The 17,927-nt window shown below is 40.1% G+C and overlaps 1 protein-coding gene across 1 annotated transcript in view; it reads right to left on the reverse strand.

Moving 5' to 3' along the window:
- Positions 1–17,927, reverse strand: part of CUBN (cubilin) — a 1,289,359-nt gene that overhangs the window by 587,297 nt on the left and 684,135 nt on the right. Inside the window, exon 38 of the mRNA XM_085631507.1 lies at positions 12,148–12,329. Coding sequence (XP_085487633.1) covers positions 12,148–12,329 — 182 coding nt within the window. The remainder of the gene's footprint in view (positions 1–12,147; positions 12,330–17,927) is intronic.

The following is a 17,927-nucleotide window of genomic DNA, read 5'->3' on the forward strand; positions in this document are numbered from 1 at the left end:
GCCCCTCACAATATTTAGTAAAAATAAAGCCCTAGGGCATTATGTGGACCTCCTTGTGAGAGGAGTGTTTAATAAATTACCAGCTCCTGCTGCTCATTTAGCAATCATTATTTATTTATTTATTTGGGTGTCCTGGGGTCCACCTGGCACATCTTTCATTTTTCTTTTGGGGCCATGGGGTAGCCCCGGAGCCCTTGCAGCTCCAGCCAGATCTCCAGGCTCCAGCACCCATCGTGGGTACTAGTGGGAGCTGGCATGTGGGTGCCCTGGCTCCATTTGGGTGCCATAGGCGGAGCCCCAGGGCCCCTGTGGCCTTGGCTGATGAGTACCCCGGTGCCACCAAGGGCACCCACAAGGCACCTTTATTGGGGTGAGAACCCCAAGGCCCTGCAGCTCCTGCCATCACCGTGGACAGCACCATACTGGGTGCATGAGGGAGCTGGCACCATTCCTTTGCTCCTGCCCTGGCGGGAGCAGTGTTTTATATCTGTTCCCACTAGGCAGGAGCAAACTCATGTTCGCCCTTCAGGAGACAGTGTGCAGTGTATGCCCACACTCGCAAGGCAGAAAACAGCAGTGTCCCGGGTGATGGGGTCCCCAGGACACTGAAAAGTATCGGGCCCCAAGGGATGGAGTTCCCGAGGCCTTAACAAGGTTTGGGCAGGGGGCCGCTCCCCGAGTCCTAAGATGGCTAGCGCCACATCTTTGTTGATGTGGTGACAGCCAATCAGCTCTCATCTTGAGTTCTGTCGGCTCCATGGATCCTCTGCAACATGAAATATTAAACGTTTTTTAGCTTTAATTTCTCCAAAAATACGGATTTACAATAAATTACAAAAAGCACACTTTCTGAACCAATATCTAGTTTTCTACAAACTTTTGTGTAATTCTGTTAAGAATCTTTTACAGTATCACCGTTCAATTTTCATATAGAAAAATGAATGGGGAAAATGTGTTTTGAGACCCACCCCATTTTCTCTGCCCCTCGCTTGAAAGATCACCCTGAAACTTAACCGGAAGGTGGTGAGGCAGATGTAACTTTTTTTTTTAAGTTTCATGAATATTTGTCGAACTGCGCCAAAGTTATAAGCAAACCAAAAAAAATTAATTTCCTAAGGAAACATAGACTTAACAAAACTACTCAGTAGATACCGCCACTGGGTATTATAGTGAAGTATGTATCTACTATTCTTAAATTCACATCTGTTTACCTTTACAGTACATTGGTAGTAGGTATTTTGGAGTAAATATTTTTACAGATCAATAGCTTAACCCCAATATTGTGGTATTATTCCATAAGCCATGGGATATTTGTCCTCCTAAATTCAACTTAGGTATACAAATACATATGACGATCAGCCCAAATGGGTAATATCGGTAACCTGTATTTTATGTAGTGTTTTCCACTGCAGCTTTGCCATTTCTAGGATGAGCAAATAACAGATGATAGTATTATCCAAATTAGTCATACTAAATTTAGAGACCACAGAAGTTTGCAAGTCTGGGACAGCCTTGTTCGGATTCAAACTTGAGAAGATAACTATAGTTATGAACGATGTGTTAGAATAGAATGTATAACTATTAAAAGGAAAACCTAGTGAATCATTTTCAAAATAAGTCTCAAACAAGCATTGGCAAAGCCAAAAGCTCTTGACAATGCAAGATCTTTTAGCTTTGTCAATGTTAATGTGTTTCAGCATTGCACGGCTAGATGGTAAGTTTGCTCCAGGCAGATACAGAACCTAAGCACCCACAGATGATGCATTGTTACTCCTTTGTAAAATCACAGTCATATCACCGGTGTTGGTACCACCCATGTATAATGTACTTAGAGTAGGGCTTTCAGACAGACCTCTTCATCCACTGGTCTGTCATTCACACTTTTGTTCTCTCTCTGAAGCAATGGGTCACACTTGAGCCACTGCCTAACTTCACTGTGAGTGGAAACATTCTGCCCTTTCATAAGGAGCACGCTCAGAAAAGCCAGTCCCTTCAGTGCCATGGACAAGGCAATGTGTGTTTTTTGAGACCCAAATATATTTTTGCTTTCAGCCATTTTTTTTTATTAAGGAGGGTTCAGCAGCTTCCCCAACATTAGAGTTTTGAAAAAAACAAGGAGGGCCGACAAATCCAAAAGGTTAGGTACCAGACATATTTGCTTTGCCAATGGTTGTTTGATTAGCCTTGTGCCATTTCTCCAGTGAACTTGACAAACGTGGGTGCCCCGCGGATTTTTCATCTTTTTACCCTGCTATATGTCATCAGAGCTATGAAATTGTCAACGCTCTGCAACTTTATGCTTACCTTTCAGTATGTAGGTATGGGTGACTGCACCTATGTTTACACACACATATAAATATATGTACACGATTTAGAAAATGAAAAGCAGTTGTGTATGATACATTACGGAATATGCAACATTTAGCACATGAAAGTAATTTAAAATACAAGGTGCTTGAGGTCAGTGATCATGTTGTGCTTTTATAATAACAAAAAGAAACGTGAAACCAATATATGGGAATTATCTTACGTTAATCCAGTGCTTATTTTGAGGCTGTGGTTTCTGGTGCTCGGCACGGCACCTAATTGACAACACCGGTGCTTTTGACAGTCAGCCACAAGGTGGCGCTGTCTGGCTAATTTAGAGATGATCACAACAGCAGGTAATTAATAATTCAATTTACATTAGAAATTACTATTACCTTCTGCCAACGCCATTCTTATAACTCTGGAGGCTTGAAATTGTCTGAATTGTCATGCTTGCAGGAGTGTAATGGTTAGTAGTTGTGCTGTTACTATCATCACTGCAGCACTGATGGGGCAATGGGTGATGTAAGATGCAGTGGCCTCCTGAAGAGAGCCCTGGCACTTCTTTTTTTTTACAAATTAAGCACTGCGTTAATCACCCAGGAAATGTAAACATAAATTGGGGGTAAGCTTGGTATATTTTCTGACAAGAGGATGTTTGGAAACAATGAGATACGAGGTGGCTGTGCTTTAACACTCTTAAGAAGCTGGGTCAGTAAAGTGACACTGGTGCGATAACACGTCCACACTGATGAAAAGGATGACTTGATAAATTTTTTTTCAGATGAACTGCCGCCCACCCCCAGGGTCTCAGCTGGATACTTGCTTTGATTGTAGGATAGCCCTGCAAAGTACAGTTTAGGACAGGATACTGCAATTAGGGCCAAGCAGAATATGGGTGCTTTGTACAAGCATTAAATGAAGTGCACCAGAGTCTTGTTTCGCCAGTGTAAATTTGATGTAAACCGGTCCCAAACAAAGTTTGACATTTGGCAATACATAGCGTTTTGTAGTGCCGGAAGTACTTTGCATGATGGAATTTTGGTCCCATATTTATGAACCTTAAAACAAAACTATAGGTCCCACAGGCAGTGGTGCTGGTACAAATGGGAGTGTATTATATGGACTTCAATACTTAGACAGTACATTAAAGGGGTACAGAAAGGAGGAGGAAACTGTAGGAAAAAGAAAACAGCCTGGGAAGAATGGAAACTGGAAGGCTTTAGCTGAAGAAAGGAGGGTAGTTTATTTATTTATGTTTCCAGTTGTATATAGCTCGAACAGGGCCCTGAAGTATTGGATCACTTTACATTAGCACCGCTTACATTACATAAATTCATGTTTATCTTTTTTAAACACGGGGAGATTGAGTAACTTGACCAGAATCACAGGATGTTGAGCTGACACCGAGAATAAACCTGGTTCCCCAGTTCTCAAGTCGACAGCTCTGGCCAAAATGCCACATGCTCTTCAGTCGCGAGGGAGAAAATAGTAGGGACATTTGACTAGATAAGAGAAGGGCAGGGGAGTTACAAGGGAGAAAAGGAACAAGTGCTTATACACAGGGCAGGGAAAGTATGAGTTCTGGGGGACTTACTGTGATTCCAATATAAACCTGAAATCAGACTCAGCTCCACTCATTGATTATAAAATGGCGCCATGTGCTTACGCGCGGGAACACAAACAGCAATAATCAAAATGGCCCATTTGCTCGTGATTCGTAATACTGACACTGATGAGTGAGATTGAATAAAGGGGTACTTTATCATTGTATATATTATCTGAAACCTTTGCCAGACGTCTACCTTCTGACTTTTTCCTACACCACGAGACACTAGGAATTGAAGAATAACCCAACCCTGATGAAGTCCGCATGGATGAAAGCGTTGGCCGGGCTGATGTGCAATTGTAAAAAACGTCAATAAAGCGGATTTGAATTTATGTGCAAGACTCCCGAGGAATGTTATTGGATGCTAATTGTGGACATAGCATTACATGGAACTTGACCTAATGCTGATAATTGAACTATACTGATTAAATAATTGTATGCTCCTTTTCATTGTGTTATTGTTGGTTAGTATTTGCTACAACGTGTAATAGCTCATATTGACAGTAGCGGACCCAGAAGTAACATACCTGGAGATCATCAGCTTCTACAGACTGCAGGCTAGCAACTAACAACAGGCCTCACACAAACATATGGGCGCCTGCCCAGTTGTTGCATCAGCCTTGCGTTTGATACGGTAGACTGCATACCAATGCACTATACCCATTAATCAGAAATGTTTCCAAAAGAACAATATGGTGGGCTATTGCTTCATACCTTGATACCTTGATAATGAAAGATTTAGGACCCTACTCACAAAGGTGAGTTTGGTCTTCCCATACAGCTCTAGATTTGCTTGTGATACAGGCAAATAGCTTTCCCCAAGGGGATTAATATATTTAGATATCTGAGATAAATAGGTAGTTTCCTTAATGTGTAAAGAAAAAAGGCTCACCCCATTTTATATCTATCATCAAGGTATATGGATCGTACACTACCCGTAACTGACCAGTCTGCAATCCACAGTAGTCACCTGCTGTCACTTGTGTCTCGGATCCAGACTGGGCACCAAGGCAGGTCAGGGTTGTACATTACAATCTCCTTAAACTAACCAATCCTACCCTATCTAACCTAACCTACCTTTGCCTACTTATACTGGTCTACGATATACACTAACTACGCTAACCTAACCTGACCTAATAAAACCTGTTCTCACATAGCTATTGTATGTTAAGACACTAGTGTACTTTCTCAACGAACAATACAACGACTATGAAGAGAACAATTTTCGAACATGAAGGTAAATAGATTTATTATATACATTCAAGCCTAGCAAAGCTCACAAGGGAAACTGCCCAACATATACACATAAAAGCAAACATTCAAATTAGCTCGGACAACAGAACCAAGCAAGAACATTTCATGCAAAACATGATGCTAATTAAATGAATAACACCTATCTTAAGAGTATAGCAGAAGCCCATACTGTTCTGTGGCATTTAGAATTTAAACCCGTTCTGCAATATCTGTGACATTTGTACCATTCTAGTGCTGGTAAAATTGCCTCAATGTTTTCAACATACAAAGCAACAGTACCCATATCTTGAATGGAGTAGTAGCAATATTGGATTTTCATTTCAAGTCTGGTCTGTCTCATTAACAATCTCAATTTCGTACGTCTGCGATTGCCCCACTTTTTTTTTTTGTTGCAGTTTTATATAGGTGACTCGACCCAAAGGTATCAGAGCGCTTTACATGGGCATCAGTTGCATTACAGAAGGACACATTCAGTGTTTTAGGCTCGGGGAGATTAATTGATTTGCCCAGAATTACAGGATGTTAGAGCCTCCTGTCGGACTCGAACCTGGTTACCCAGCTTCAAAGTCTGCCACACTAGCCGTTAAGCCACATCCTTTTCCACATTCCATTCTTCTGTTGGGACGATGCAAAATAGTCTATGTAAACTACCTCATTCCTTTAACTGCCCTCATTCCCAACAGTCTGTCATGCATGATTCAAATGCAAGCAGGAGTTCTGACTCAATTTGGTAATACAAAGAGTGCAAAACTCCCACACTTTATATGCACAAACATATCCGACTGAGGCAATAGCAACATACAGGGAACTCTGGCTTATACTCTACCATAAGGAGAGATCTCTTCCTCGAGTGTGGTGATGTCCCTATGGTAAAGTATAGGGGAAATGTATAAAGTTTATTATACTTGAAAAAAGTTAGTAAAAATACTTTAATATTAAACATTATTGTAAATTAATTTTATATATTTATTTTAAATGTAGAACGAAAGAAAAAAGTAACATTATTATTTCTCTGAAATCTGAATGAAATTGTTCATTACCATAAATATTTTTCTTATGCTGATAGTTACATTATTTTTTACTAAGCATTAATAACTATTTACAACGAGGTACTGAATTAATTGAAAGTAATTTAATTATGTATCATTGTAATTTAATGTTACATTAAATTTTGAATCTCAAAAAGGTTAAATTAGTTTATAATCAAATAATACACATGTATTATTTTTAGATATTTTTGTTAACATTAAATTATAATTATTTATATGTTTAACTATTTGAAATAATTAAGTTTAATATTCTTTCATGTGTGGGTTTATTTTATGTCTGAATCTCTATTACCTTCTACGGTGGGTGTTACAGCACCAGTGGTTAGCCTTGTGTGGTGCTGGACTTACTGTGAGCTGAAGTAATTTACTAATATTTAGGTCCCTTCTTGGCTTTAGTAACTTCAGAAGTGTAGTACAAAAGCAGTTAGGGATAAGGCTCCCTTGCATTAAACCTTGTGGAGCCTTTTGGTTCCATTCGCCAGCTGATGGCAATGTACTGTGGGCCATTAGAGATAAAGTAACTCTTTCATTCTCTTGCAGTGCCTAGCACTCTGAGGTTCAAGACATGCTGGAGGAGAACGGAATGGTTGATAATGTTGAATGTAGCCAAAAAGAGAAGGTGCTCATCCAACCACTCCCATGCATGGCTTGGGAGTAGGAGGTAAGTTAGCAGAGCAATTAAAAGTATGGAAAGTAGTGCAAGCATTTGTAAATTGGCCCCAAAACATCTAAAACAGGAAGACAATTGGAATAGTCTGTGAAGATCCATACACAGTTAATACAAATAGAAAGGACAGTGCCATCATTTCAGTTTTGCTACTAGGGCCTTGGACGTTTCTGGATGATATCACAAAGACATCCAATAATAGGTGAAAGAGTATACATGTAGTGCTACTTACTGTACTCATAAATGCTTCTGTGAGTTCACCTCACAATATTTATTTGCATAGGTTTTACAATTAAAGGCAATGTACCTATCAGAAAGTCATCAAAAATCACTTACTGCTACATTATGCAATAGTGTCTGGAGAAATGAATGTCCATATATCATCAATTTGTGATTATGTCTACACATATGGGTAAGACATGACAACCCTTGAACTTCATATAGATATGTATATTTGTAACTGCTCTTTCACTCCTGCTTTCTGATTAACCGCACCCATATATTTGTAATCAGTGACCCTAATTCCTAAAAAATGCCTTGGGAAGATGAAGAAATGCAACATCAACACTTCCAGCCCCAGAAGCCCATTGCACATTCCTCTCGCAGTTGCACAAAGCAAAATATCCTCCTACCTACCAATGACATTACAACCTCACTTATTTCCTAGATGAACGCACACAAGTCTGGCTATGTACTAATAACTATATGCTTTGGCAATATGACCTGTATTTGCCATAAAAGAGAGTCTGTGTCAATCTAAAACATTGGTTACATAAGAAGCTTCTCATTTCTATTTAGTTGGAGATATTGCCTGTCTTTCTTGACTTATTTCAACCAATTGGGTATCAATTGGTAGCATAATGTACAGACTGTAGTCCCCTACCACTATGAAACTAACAGTTTCTGGGCCAAGGTCCACAGTAGTCACAACCATGGTGTGGTAGGATGATGCCCTCTAACTGATAATTAGGATATAGGGACATTTTAGCATCTACGCAAATTGAGCTACAAGACAGTCATGATTGCTCATATAAAGTTATCACCTTAATTAATGTATGCAATAAAGGGCCATTTTGGTTGGACAGGCACAGTTCTATGGCATTTCCACAAATGTTGCAGAAATTGTTAGGGGGTTCTCTTACTATGTGCAACTGCATCACTGAGCTTTAGATGTTGCCAGGCAATTCTCTCAGACACATTTTCTTTTACATAAAATCCTGTAATTGTATACACCAATTTGTGATCATGTCTACACATATGGGTAAGACACGACAACCCTTGAACTTCATATTGATATGTATATTTGTAACTGTTTTTTCACTCCTGATTTCTGATTACCACACCCATATATTTGTAATTAATGACCCTTGCTCCTAAAACATGCCTTGGACAGATGAAGCAATGCAGCACCTGATAGTGAATCTTTGTTTTGCCACAGATATACAAAGTCTGTTCCTCAGCATGGCACTGTGGAATTGGTCTAGTAATAGACTGCCATGCTGCATAAAACAAGAAAATTACCATAGTTATACTGGGTATCACTGAACAGAGCACATTCTTCAATGTAGTTTCCTTTAAAGAATAGCCCTACAGAGCACAAGCGTTACAAACCCCAACAGATCCCTTTCTTGCAGTGAAACAGAAGAGATCAAACTAACTCCCTCTTATCCAGCAAACATCAGTACTATTCTTCATATGAGTACAGGACATAGTAGCCAGCTGTTGTAGATCATACAACATAAAGTCTGAATGGTACTGTGGATATTTTGATAGACTAGTAGTCTGTAGGACCATCATGGGCTGGAATATAGATACCTGTTGCGTCTAAAATTCATAGTAGGATAAACATAAGAACTCTTTCAGGAAACTCCATCCCAAAGAACCTCTCTTAGATGTTTTGCTTACCAGAACATGAGATACAAAAAATTGTTATCAATTTTTCAGGGGAAATAGAGGCATCTATTCAGCAAGGCAAGATCCAGAACAGGACCAGGGATGAGGACAAAATTCACAGAAGGAAAGGACAGGGCATTTCTTATGGACCATGGTTCCTACTTTCCAAAGTCCACAAGTGCAACAGAGTTCCAGCTCAGAGTTGGTACGTTTGCTGTCAGCAGCAGGAGGAGGCTGCATGAGTGGAGAGTGAGAAAGTTTAGAGTGAGTCTTAAGAAGCACCTGTGCCAAATCAGGAACTTGTAGCAAAATGGTTATTGAAATCTGGAAACTATGGCAAGGAAGATATATAGGAGGTAAGGATGGAAAAAAGCAGACTGACAGAAATGGTTCATGTGAGGCAAACAAGTATTATTGAATCCAATCATACGAAGGAGATTACTCTTTCACAGCACTTTAAAGCTGCAAAGGATTTATAGAGAGCCATTGTATATGAGGAGCCCCTACTTGACCAAATGTCAGTGCATTATATGTATATTCCAGTTTAGGCATCCAGAGAATCAAAAGTATCCCACTGTGGTCCTAACTACTGATTACAAGAAGTAAGCGGCATTCAGAAAAAAATAAAAAAGTGAAAGAAAGCTGTAATGGAGAACAGAAGTACATTCTCATTGTGCAGTTGGGATGCGAGCTTCAGCACCTGTAATAATGTGAAACAGTACACAGTTACAATGAATTCTTCACTCTGCTCTGCCAAGAGAACAAGTATATCTGATAGAGTTCAACAGCATTACGGCACCCTTACAAAGACTAGATAATGTGTTCCAGTGAAATACAGATTTGATGGTGATTGTCAGAGCATGGGATATTAATTTGGAAAAAGGGTACTCTCACCAACTTAACAAACATACTGGTTAAAACTTCACACAATTCTCAGAGAAATTCTGCTAAGCCCCAATTAGCAAGGACTTTCCAAAAGAAACATGTACTAAACCCAAGCAATACTAACCATTTTAAAGTGAAGAAAACAATGTAGTCAAATTCCTAAACCAATTTAGGAAACATACAGAAAACAGGAGGCCACTCAATTGACCCTTGGATTGCTATTCCAGTCTTTTAGCTACCAGCAAGAGTAAGGAGACCATTGTCATCCTTTTTCAGCTTTACAGCAGTCTTCTATATGCAAGATTATTTATTTTTAAGTCCAGTAATGTGGAGGTGGGGGTGAGTTGCCAGCCTTATCCTGTGGCTTAGCTAGTGATTGGAAAATGCCCTACTCCCAATCTTGATTATTTTCTCATTATATCTCCACTTCTCTTTTCAGCACTTCTTCTATTGGTTTACTGGAAACCTTCCAAGAGTCTCTCATTCAAAATGGCCAACCATGCCCCACCAGCAGGAGGGCTGGCACCTTCCTTAGCCACTCCCCTATGGAGATGAGATATCCTACTTTCTGTCAACACCAGAACCGGTTGCCCTTCAAGCTGGGAATGGAAATGCAGCCAGAAGTTATAGGGCGGCCTTGAGAATCAATGGTTGCAATTTCTGACATCCCCATTTGGCATTTTCAAATCAAAGCAAGAACTGTAAAAGTTGCCCGCAGTTCTGCTGTTCCTGTCCCACTCACAGATAGCAAATCCCTGCTAACAACACCACTGCCTTCCTAAGCCCAGTGGACAAGTACTGTCAAGTCTGGTTGTTAGGAAGTCAGTCAAGGATTTGTACTGGGAGTCTGAAGCAGGGCAGAAGGGCAAACCAGTTCAAGACTAGGTTGTTTACAGGCAGCAATTAGAACACTTTTCCACTAAAGTTATCAAAATCTACTTTCACTATTGAAGTAGATTTTTACACAAGTAAGTGAAAAATATCTTCAACTCATTGCTCTACCATTCTTCAAAGCTTAGATATGGAAAAGTGGTAAATCCACATCTAGGCATGTTTTTTGAAAAAGACAGCTTTACCTATATAGTGAAAACTGTTTTAGAAGATTTTCACTATGAGGCCATACTATTGCCAATGTGCTTCATAAAATAAGTTTTAGATATTAAGCACCCAGTCCTGTGGCCATACAAGGCACTCTCTAGGGGTGACTTACCTTATATACTTAAACAGTATTTCTACATGGCAATGGCACTTTCCCTGGCATGTGTCACTGCAGAATGTTTACACTGTAGCCCAGCCCAAAGGGGCTTCCTGAATCTGTGTATTTGGACGATGTATATGGGTGGTGGAAATACACACTTCTGCCCACATATAAAATTTGACTTCCAATGCAACTCCTGCACCTTCTGGAAAGTTGAATAAACCAAGTAGGTACAAATCAGAGGCTTTTAAGTTTTAGGCAGCGGTAACAACTTGCAAATCGGCCTAAATGCAGATGGAATATGGTAAATGGTGTGAATTTGCGGATTTTCCTTCTCTTGCTATCTTACACAAATGTGGTTACTCACAAGGATCCAAATGAAACAACATGGATGTGTGGCAGTGGGAGTGGTAAGATATGGTAGAAGTCAAAAATGTTATCTAGGCATGCAACAAATATTACTTGTAGAACAAGTATTGCTTGCTGACAATAGGAAACCATTTCTTGGCTTTTCAATCAGAAACGGTTACTCTGACCTTTGAAAAAATAGATGATTTTTCTAGTAAGATGTTCATCAAGAATTATGGAAAACATAAGGTTTATTTTCTGTTGTCTCTCTCTTTATTTCTTCCATCAGTCAAGCCAGAGAAGACATTGGATAATGAGTTTCAAAACTGAGATATAAAAAATCAAAAACATATCACAGGCAGTTTGAAAGGTAGGAATGTTTGTTCTAGCATGGAGAACTAGTGGGGAAGTTGATATTGTGGACTTTTCAATTAACAATACTATTTGCTATTTGAATAAAACATATTTTACACTAAAAGCAATAGTGTATCAATTCTTAACTATCCTTCAAAAATAGAAATCCCCTCTTTTTTGAATGTGGTTAAGTGAGCAGATTCAGACTTGCATGACTCAAGAAATGAAATAAAATAAAATGGAGACTGTAAAGGCCATTAAGAATGAAAAGGATTGATAAATGTTCATCATTCTTCTAACTGGTCAACTGATAATACTCACCAAATCATCCAAACATATTGTAACTTGACACTACTACTAGTCTGTAGTGGCTATCTGAGTCACAAGAACTGGCATATACACTAGTTGTGGTCACAATGTAGTTTGTGGTTCAATGATTACTTTAAAGATATTGTTTTTCTGTTCTTCCCAAATAGCTTCCAATTTGAGCAAAAGATCTTTTAAAGTAATTCTCACCCGTATTATATAAATCTTGTCTTGTTATAGTGATCCACATCACAAAATCTCAGATAGATTAACATACCCGTAATCTGTCAAAGCGGCAGCCGCTATGATCTTCAATATCCATCTCCAAGATCCTGACTTCAACAACTTGAGATGAATCAACAGTGACCGTCCACATGTAATTGACATTGTGGGGATAGTTTCTTGGCCATAGTGGAGAGGCAATTTGTCCATTGGTCCCCACAAAATTATTTCCGAACACTAGAATAAAGGAAGCGAGTTAATGCACAACTTCAATTGGTATCAAAATATAGTGCATAATCCAATTGTAAAATATTTGTTGTCATTTTATTCAAAGAACAATTGACATATCATGATGAACAACTTAAATTAATGAAATACAAAATGTGGAAATAGGATATTGTGTTGTGCTGGTATATTCAGGTGGAATTAATTGTTAGATATTTTATCTAACCAATAATACTTGAACGCTCGCTGCACAAGAGCCCTCTCTTCTCTGCTGGGTAGCTGGCAACTCAGACCACTGCATTTTCGATGACACCAAAGTCCACAGCTGCACTGTAAATTACATTTAGTGATATTTGCAGAGAGTTCCTTTTTATTGTAACGTTATGCTAGATTGAATTGCTTTTAAATCACAGTTTACGGAACAGGTAGAAACTCTGTATACATGTACTTCTATTGAGCAAGTAGCTAGATGCGTGATTCATATCTTTTTCAGGAATATAAATAATGTGATTATTGGTTTTCCAAAAGATTTACAGTTTGGCAGATGGATTCATGTCTGTCAGTGTAACGGAGTACATTAGCCCGTCACCATGAGGGACATCCTGTCCTCCACATTGGAAGATGTCCACAGGCCTCATTGACATTCCTCTACATCAAAAGGAGCTGTGGACATGGTGGTTACTATCAATGTAGAAAAACTTTGATGGATGGTACCTCCAGTAATGACGGTTTCTTTAAAAGTAATTTTTATTTTTGAAACCCAAACCACCTTAATGGGAGTTTGTTTGTGAAAAACAAAAATAAAAACAATTAATGACACCCTGGGAATTTTCTCCAATGGTGTGGGGTCATTATTGATTTCTTCCTGTACCGCCCTGCCATTCTCCTTGGTGGAGGCAGGCAGGAAAGAAAGCCATTACACCATCTACATTAAATAGGGCAAACAATAGAATTTTCTTCCTCTGATGGCCCCTGCTCCTTTGGGTTGTTGGAGGATGCATTCTATTGACAGAGTCAAAAGGGGGCTCTGTTAACAGAATACTTATGGTTGGGTGGGCAGTCCAAGGTCTTTGCATGCGAGGTACTCCATCATGTTTGTGATGGAGTACCCTGTCCACCAAACACTGAATCAGGCCCTTAATCTTTAGAAACCGTATAGTTATCTAATTTTAATATATGTGAGACCTTGATTAGAGACAATTTTGCTCTTTTCCTCTCATGTTTGTCCGATTTAAGTCCCAACCCTGGGGTAGTAGATGATTTTGTTAAGATCTGCTCAGCCCTCCGCGCACAGCTCATGATTCCTTTGCGCGCCATGACGGATGACCAGGGATGGTTTGATCATGAGTGTTCCCTGGCCAACCGCGAATTGCGACTAGCCTTATCTGCTAGCCCGAGGGATCCGACTGATGTAAAAAACGCTAGGTCACGATATAAATTAGCCATTAGGAGAAGGAAGGAGGAGATTCTCGAGGAGCGCTGGGAGGTGCTAGTACAAACTGCTGCCCGTGGTAGGGGAGATATTTTTTGGGCCGCGGTCAAAGACCTGCGCTGCGCGGGACAGGTCGCGACTCCAATAGATTGTACCATCCCTGGAGCTGCATGGGTGGACCACTTTTCTAAGATCTATGCGGTCCCACCTTCTGCGGCGGCCACCCCAATGTTTAACAGCCCCCCACGGGCTGATATATCACTATCTGAGGTAATGGAGGCCATCGCACAGAGCGCGGGGAATAAAGCCCCTGGTCCAGATGGCCTCCCAATTGACATTATTAAGACCCACCCTGATCTATGGGCCCCACTCTTATTGAATGTTTTTAAGAATTTAAATTTTACCTCTTTACCACCTCCAACCTGGACATCTAGTATCATAGTGCCTATTTTTAAGAAGGGTGACCGTTTACAACCATCATGCTACAGGCCTATCTCCCTCATTGACAATACTCTAAAGATTTTAGGGAGAGTACTGTATAATAAAATCCTGTTATGGGCCGAGGACAACCATATTTTAGAGAGTTGTCAGTTGGGTTTCCGCAATAAAGTGGGAACTGCGGAGCAATGCCTTAATCTGAACCTTATTTTGGGCAAGTACACCGTAGCACGTAATTGCCCAATTTATTTGGCCTTCATGGACTTATCCACCGCCTTTGACCTTGTCAATAGGTCATTACTCTGGAAGGCCTTATTAGTTTATGGCTTGGATGAATCGTTGGTACATTTTTTGGCCTATTTGCATAGGGATTTGAAGGCCTGTGTTAGGATTGGCACCGGGGGTGAGGTTTCTGAGCCCGTTACAGTCAATAGAGGGGTCAGACAGGGATGTGTCCTAGCCCCCCTTTTATTTATAATATACATTAACGGCCTACACAAATACTTGGTCTCTTTAACCGGCGATGTCCCGCTTATAAAAGATAACCATCTCCCCGCACTGCTATATGCAGACGATGCAGTTCTTATGGGATGCACCCCAAACGCATTACGTATATTGGTGAATGGCTTTGTTGCACATATGGACTCCCTAGATCTGAAGACCAATTTTAAAAAGTCTTTTGTAATGTCTTGCGGCCCGAAGAGGCATCATATTGGCAGCATAGTAGTGGGGGCAGAAAGACTGGGGTCAACTGGCAGTTTCCCGTATTTGGGAGTGGTCTTTGCTGCAAACAACTCCTGGAGTGGGCATATTGCCCACGCCAGGAGTAAGTTCTCAAAGTCCATTAATTCCATTTTGAACCTCCCCCGTCCAAAATTGACCGGGGCATTGCCTGCTATCTTAAAAATATACAAAACTCAATGCGTCCCGGTTGCTACTTATGGTGCTGAGGTTTGGGGCATTGCCAGATGCTCTGATATAACTACAGAGGAACACAGATTTTGTAGGAAACTTCTCTGCGTTCCCATTACTTCCCCACATTTTATATGCCATAGGGAATTGGGTTTGCATTTTATAGGGGATTTTATTCGTGCTCGTCCAGCCCTTTTTTGGCTGTCGATCTGGAAAAATCCCGCCGCTAAACTGACTAGGGATATCATTGAGGATTGTCTCCGCTGCGATAGGGGCATGACCATTCCCTGGCTATCAGGGGTGCATAGCATTCTTCGCAGCGCGAACCTTGAAGACATTTTCTTGAAACCCTCTACCACTAAGCACCCCACTAAATGTGAACTTAAAAAAGCACTTTACATGTTATTTGATGCCGAAAGGGTAGCAAGGGAGTCCTTGAAATCTAGTGTTTCTGGTTACTTAGCCTGTAATTTTATAATGCATCCCATACCCAGATATTTATCTCTTCCGTTGAGCCATTGGGAGCGTGGCCTTATATTTCGCCTTAGGGCAGGCACCATTAAACATGCACTTAGCTTCCCTTTATGGAATTTTAATGACCAATCTGTTGAGCCATGCCCTTGTGACTCCCAGAGTAGGCAAACAACTTTACATTTTTTATTCTTTTGTAAATTTTATATGAAGTATATTAAATGGTTTTTAACTCCGTATTTTAAAAAATCAAAACCAATTAGCCTGGAACTTGCATTTTCAATGATTTTGTCCCTGGATGATGATGAACTTGTCTTTCGTGTGAGCTCTTTTTTAAAAACTGCGGTTCGTGCCCGGTCTACAATGTCTTAAAGTTTAGATGGACTATTCCCCATGTGTAAACAGTATTTTATCTTATTGCATGATTTTATAATTGTTTTTTTTTTGCACTTTTATGGATTGTCAATGATCCGAATAAAGTTTTCATTGATTGATTGATTGATATGTGAGGGTGCAACTTCAGCCCAACAAGAATGGAAACTCTCTAAGAGAACTTCAGCAGGCCCCACCAGTCATGTCACCGTAAGTGGTCCACCAAGGAAAAAAGTGGGAGAGCACAGATTCTCGGTGCATAGGAGCACTGGTAGAGCAAAGTGGCAACTGTGATTAGAACCAGGATGAAAGCCCGAATAAGCCCACAAACAGGTAGGTGTGTGGCGCTGGATTAGTTCTCATCGCAAGAGGAGAAAAACCGAAGAAGTGAATGGCTACTACAACAGAGATACTGGACTGAAAGCGGTGGAAATGTGCACTGAAACCATGGTAGCGATGGAGTATGTACATCAGGAGTCTCCAACCTTTTCTGTAGTGAGAGCTACTTCAACTCAAGGAAAGTCTTCCCGAGCTACTAGAAAATGTTATACCTGTAAAATAGTGACTACACTATGACCACCCAAAGCAAGATTTTCAGTAGTTACCACCCAAGTATACCAAGTGCGGTTACCAGCAGAAATGCTGGGAAAAAGTTCTTCAATATTAAATGCCTCCCCTTGACTTATGAAGTAACATTCAAATCTTGACATGCCCAGTGGCACAAAGGACATAAGCACAGCAATACGTCTCCCAAGCTCAGCTTGAATTATCATTCACCAGTTTCGGAAAATGCAAATTTTTCTATCTAATACTACTTTCCACAGTGGGCAAACAAACTCAATTTTCCAGAAGAAACACCATTTTTGAAAACTAAAACTGCCTTTAAAATATCCGTTTTCAGTTTTTGAGAAATGCAGTCTCAAAACATCAGCTTGTCATTATCATCATGTACTCCCATGTACAAATGCCTCATATGGACAGACTACTTTGAAGGATATAAATTACCCTCATTGCACCAGGATTGAAACGTCGACACTCTCCCCCAGTGAGCCTGTACCTGATATCACCCCAGCCTGCCTTTTCACAGATGAATATTCTCTGTGCATCATCAGAAAATCATGAAATTAATATTTGTAAATACAGAAGGGACTGGCCTATCTGTAAAACTGGTGCCACTATAAACCATGACCAGTTTTACTAAGGATACCTGAATGTGTCATTGATTGGTTATTGAATTTGCCTTTTGGATTCCCCTCCTTTATATCAGTCCTACCTCACAAGCACTTTCCTTTTTCACACTCCCCTTGGAGCAACCTCTTTCTCTATTTGGAGCATTAAATATGATGATCTGTTATAAAAGTAACTAAATAATAAACAGTCACTATTGGAGCGATATTTTGTGCCTTTGTGTCTTTTGAGGATATACATGTTTGCATTGTAAAGAAAATGGTGGTACATTAATGATACAATGCTAATTCTATATGTACCTGATGCCCTTTGACTAATGAATGTTTTTCATAACTGAATTGTAGCTTTAAAGAAGTCTAGGGCCGTTGTTTCCTATACCAATCGTTACCCAGGTCCGTGGAAAATTGTGGGTTACCCCATTATATCATAATGGATGCTCACCATAGCACCACGGATGCCTGGATTATGCCAGTAATGCCCACCATTATATTAGGGTCACAGTTTTACCAAGGCTGGAAACCAGAAGGATCAGGGATAAGACCACATATGAGTCATGACCATTAATATGCCAGGAATAGGTACATATAGGCCAGTCATGCTCAGAGTAGGTCTATGATGGCTGCCAGCATACCGCATCTAGACCAAAAATACTAAAATAGTCAAGGATGACCATAAGTACGCCAAAGGCACTATTATGTCAGGAATGGACACAATTATGCCAAATATAACACTCTTATGATGGGGCTAGCATATATATTTGGCGGTTTTTGGCACCAGGCATAGTTTTAGGCAGCAAT

Source organism: Triturus cristatus, chromosome 10 (genome assembly GCF_964204655.1).
Source record: "Triturus cristatus chromosome 10, aTriCri1.1, whole genome shotgun sequence".
In the NCBI taxonomy this organism is placed as follows: domain Eukaryota; kingdom Metazoa; phylum Chordata; class Amphibia; order Caudata; family Salamandridae; genus Triturus; species Triturus cristatus.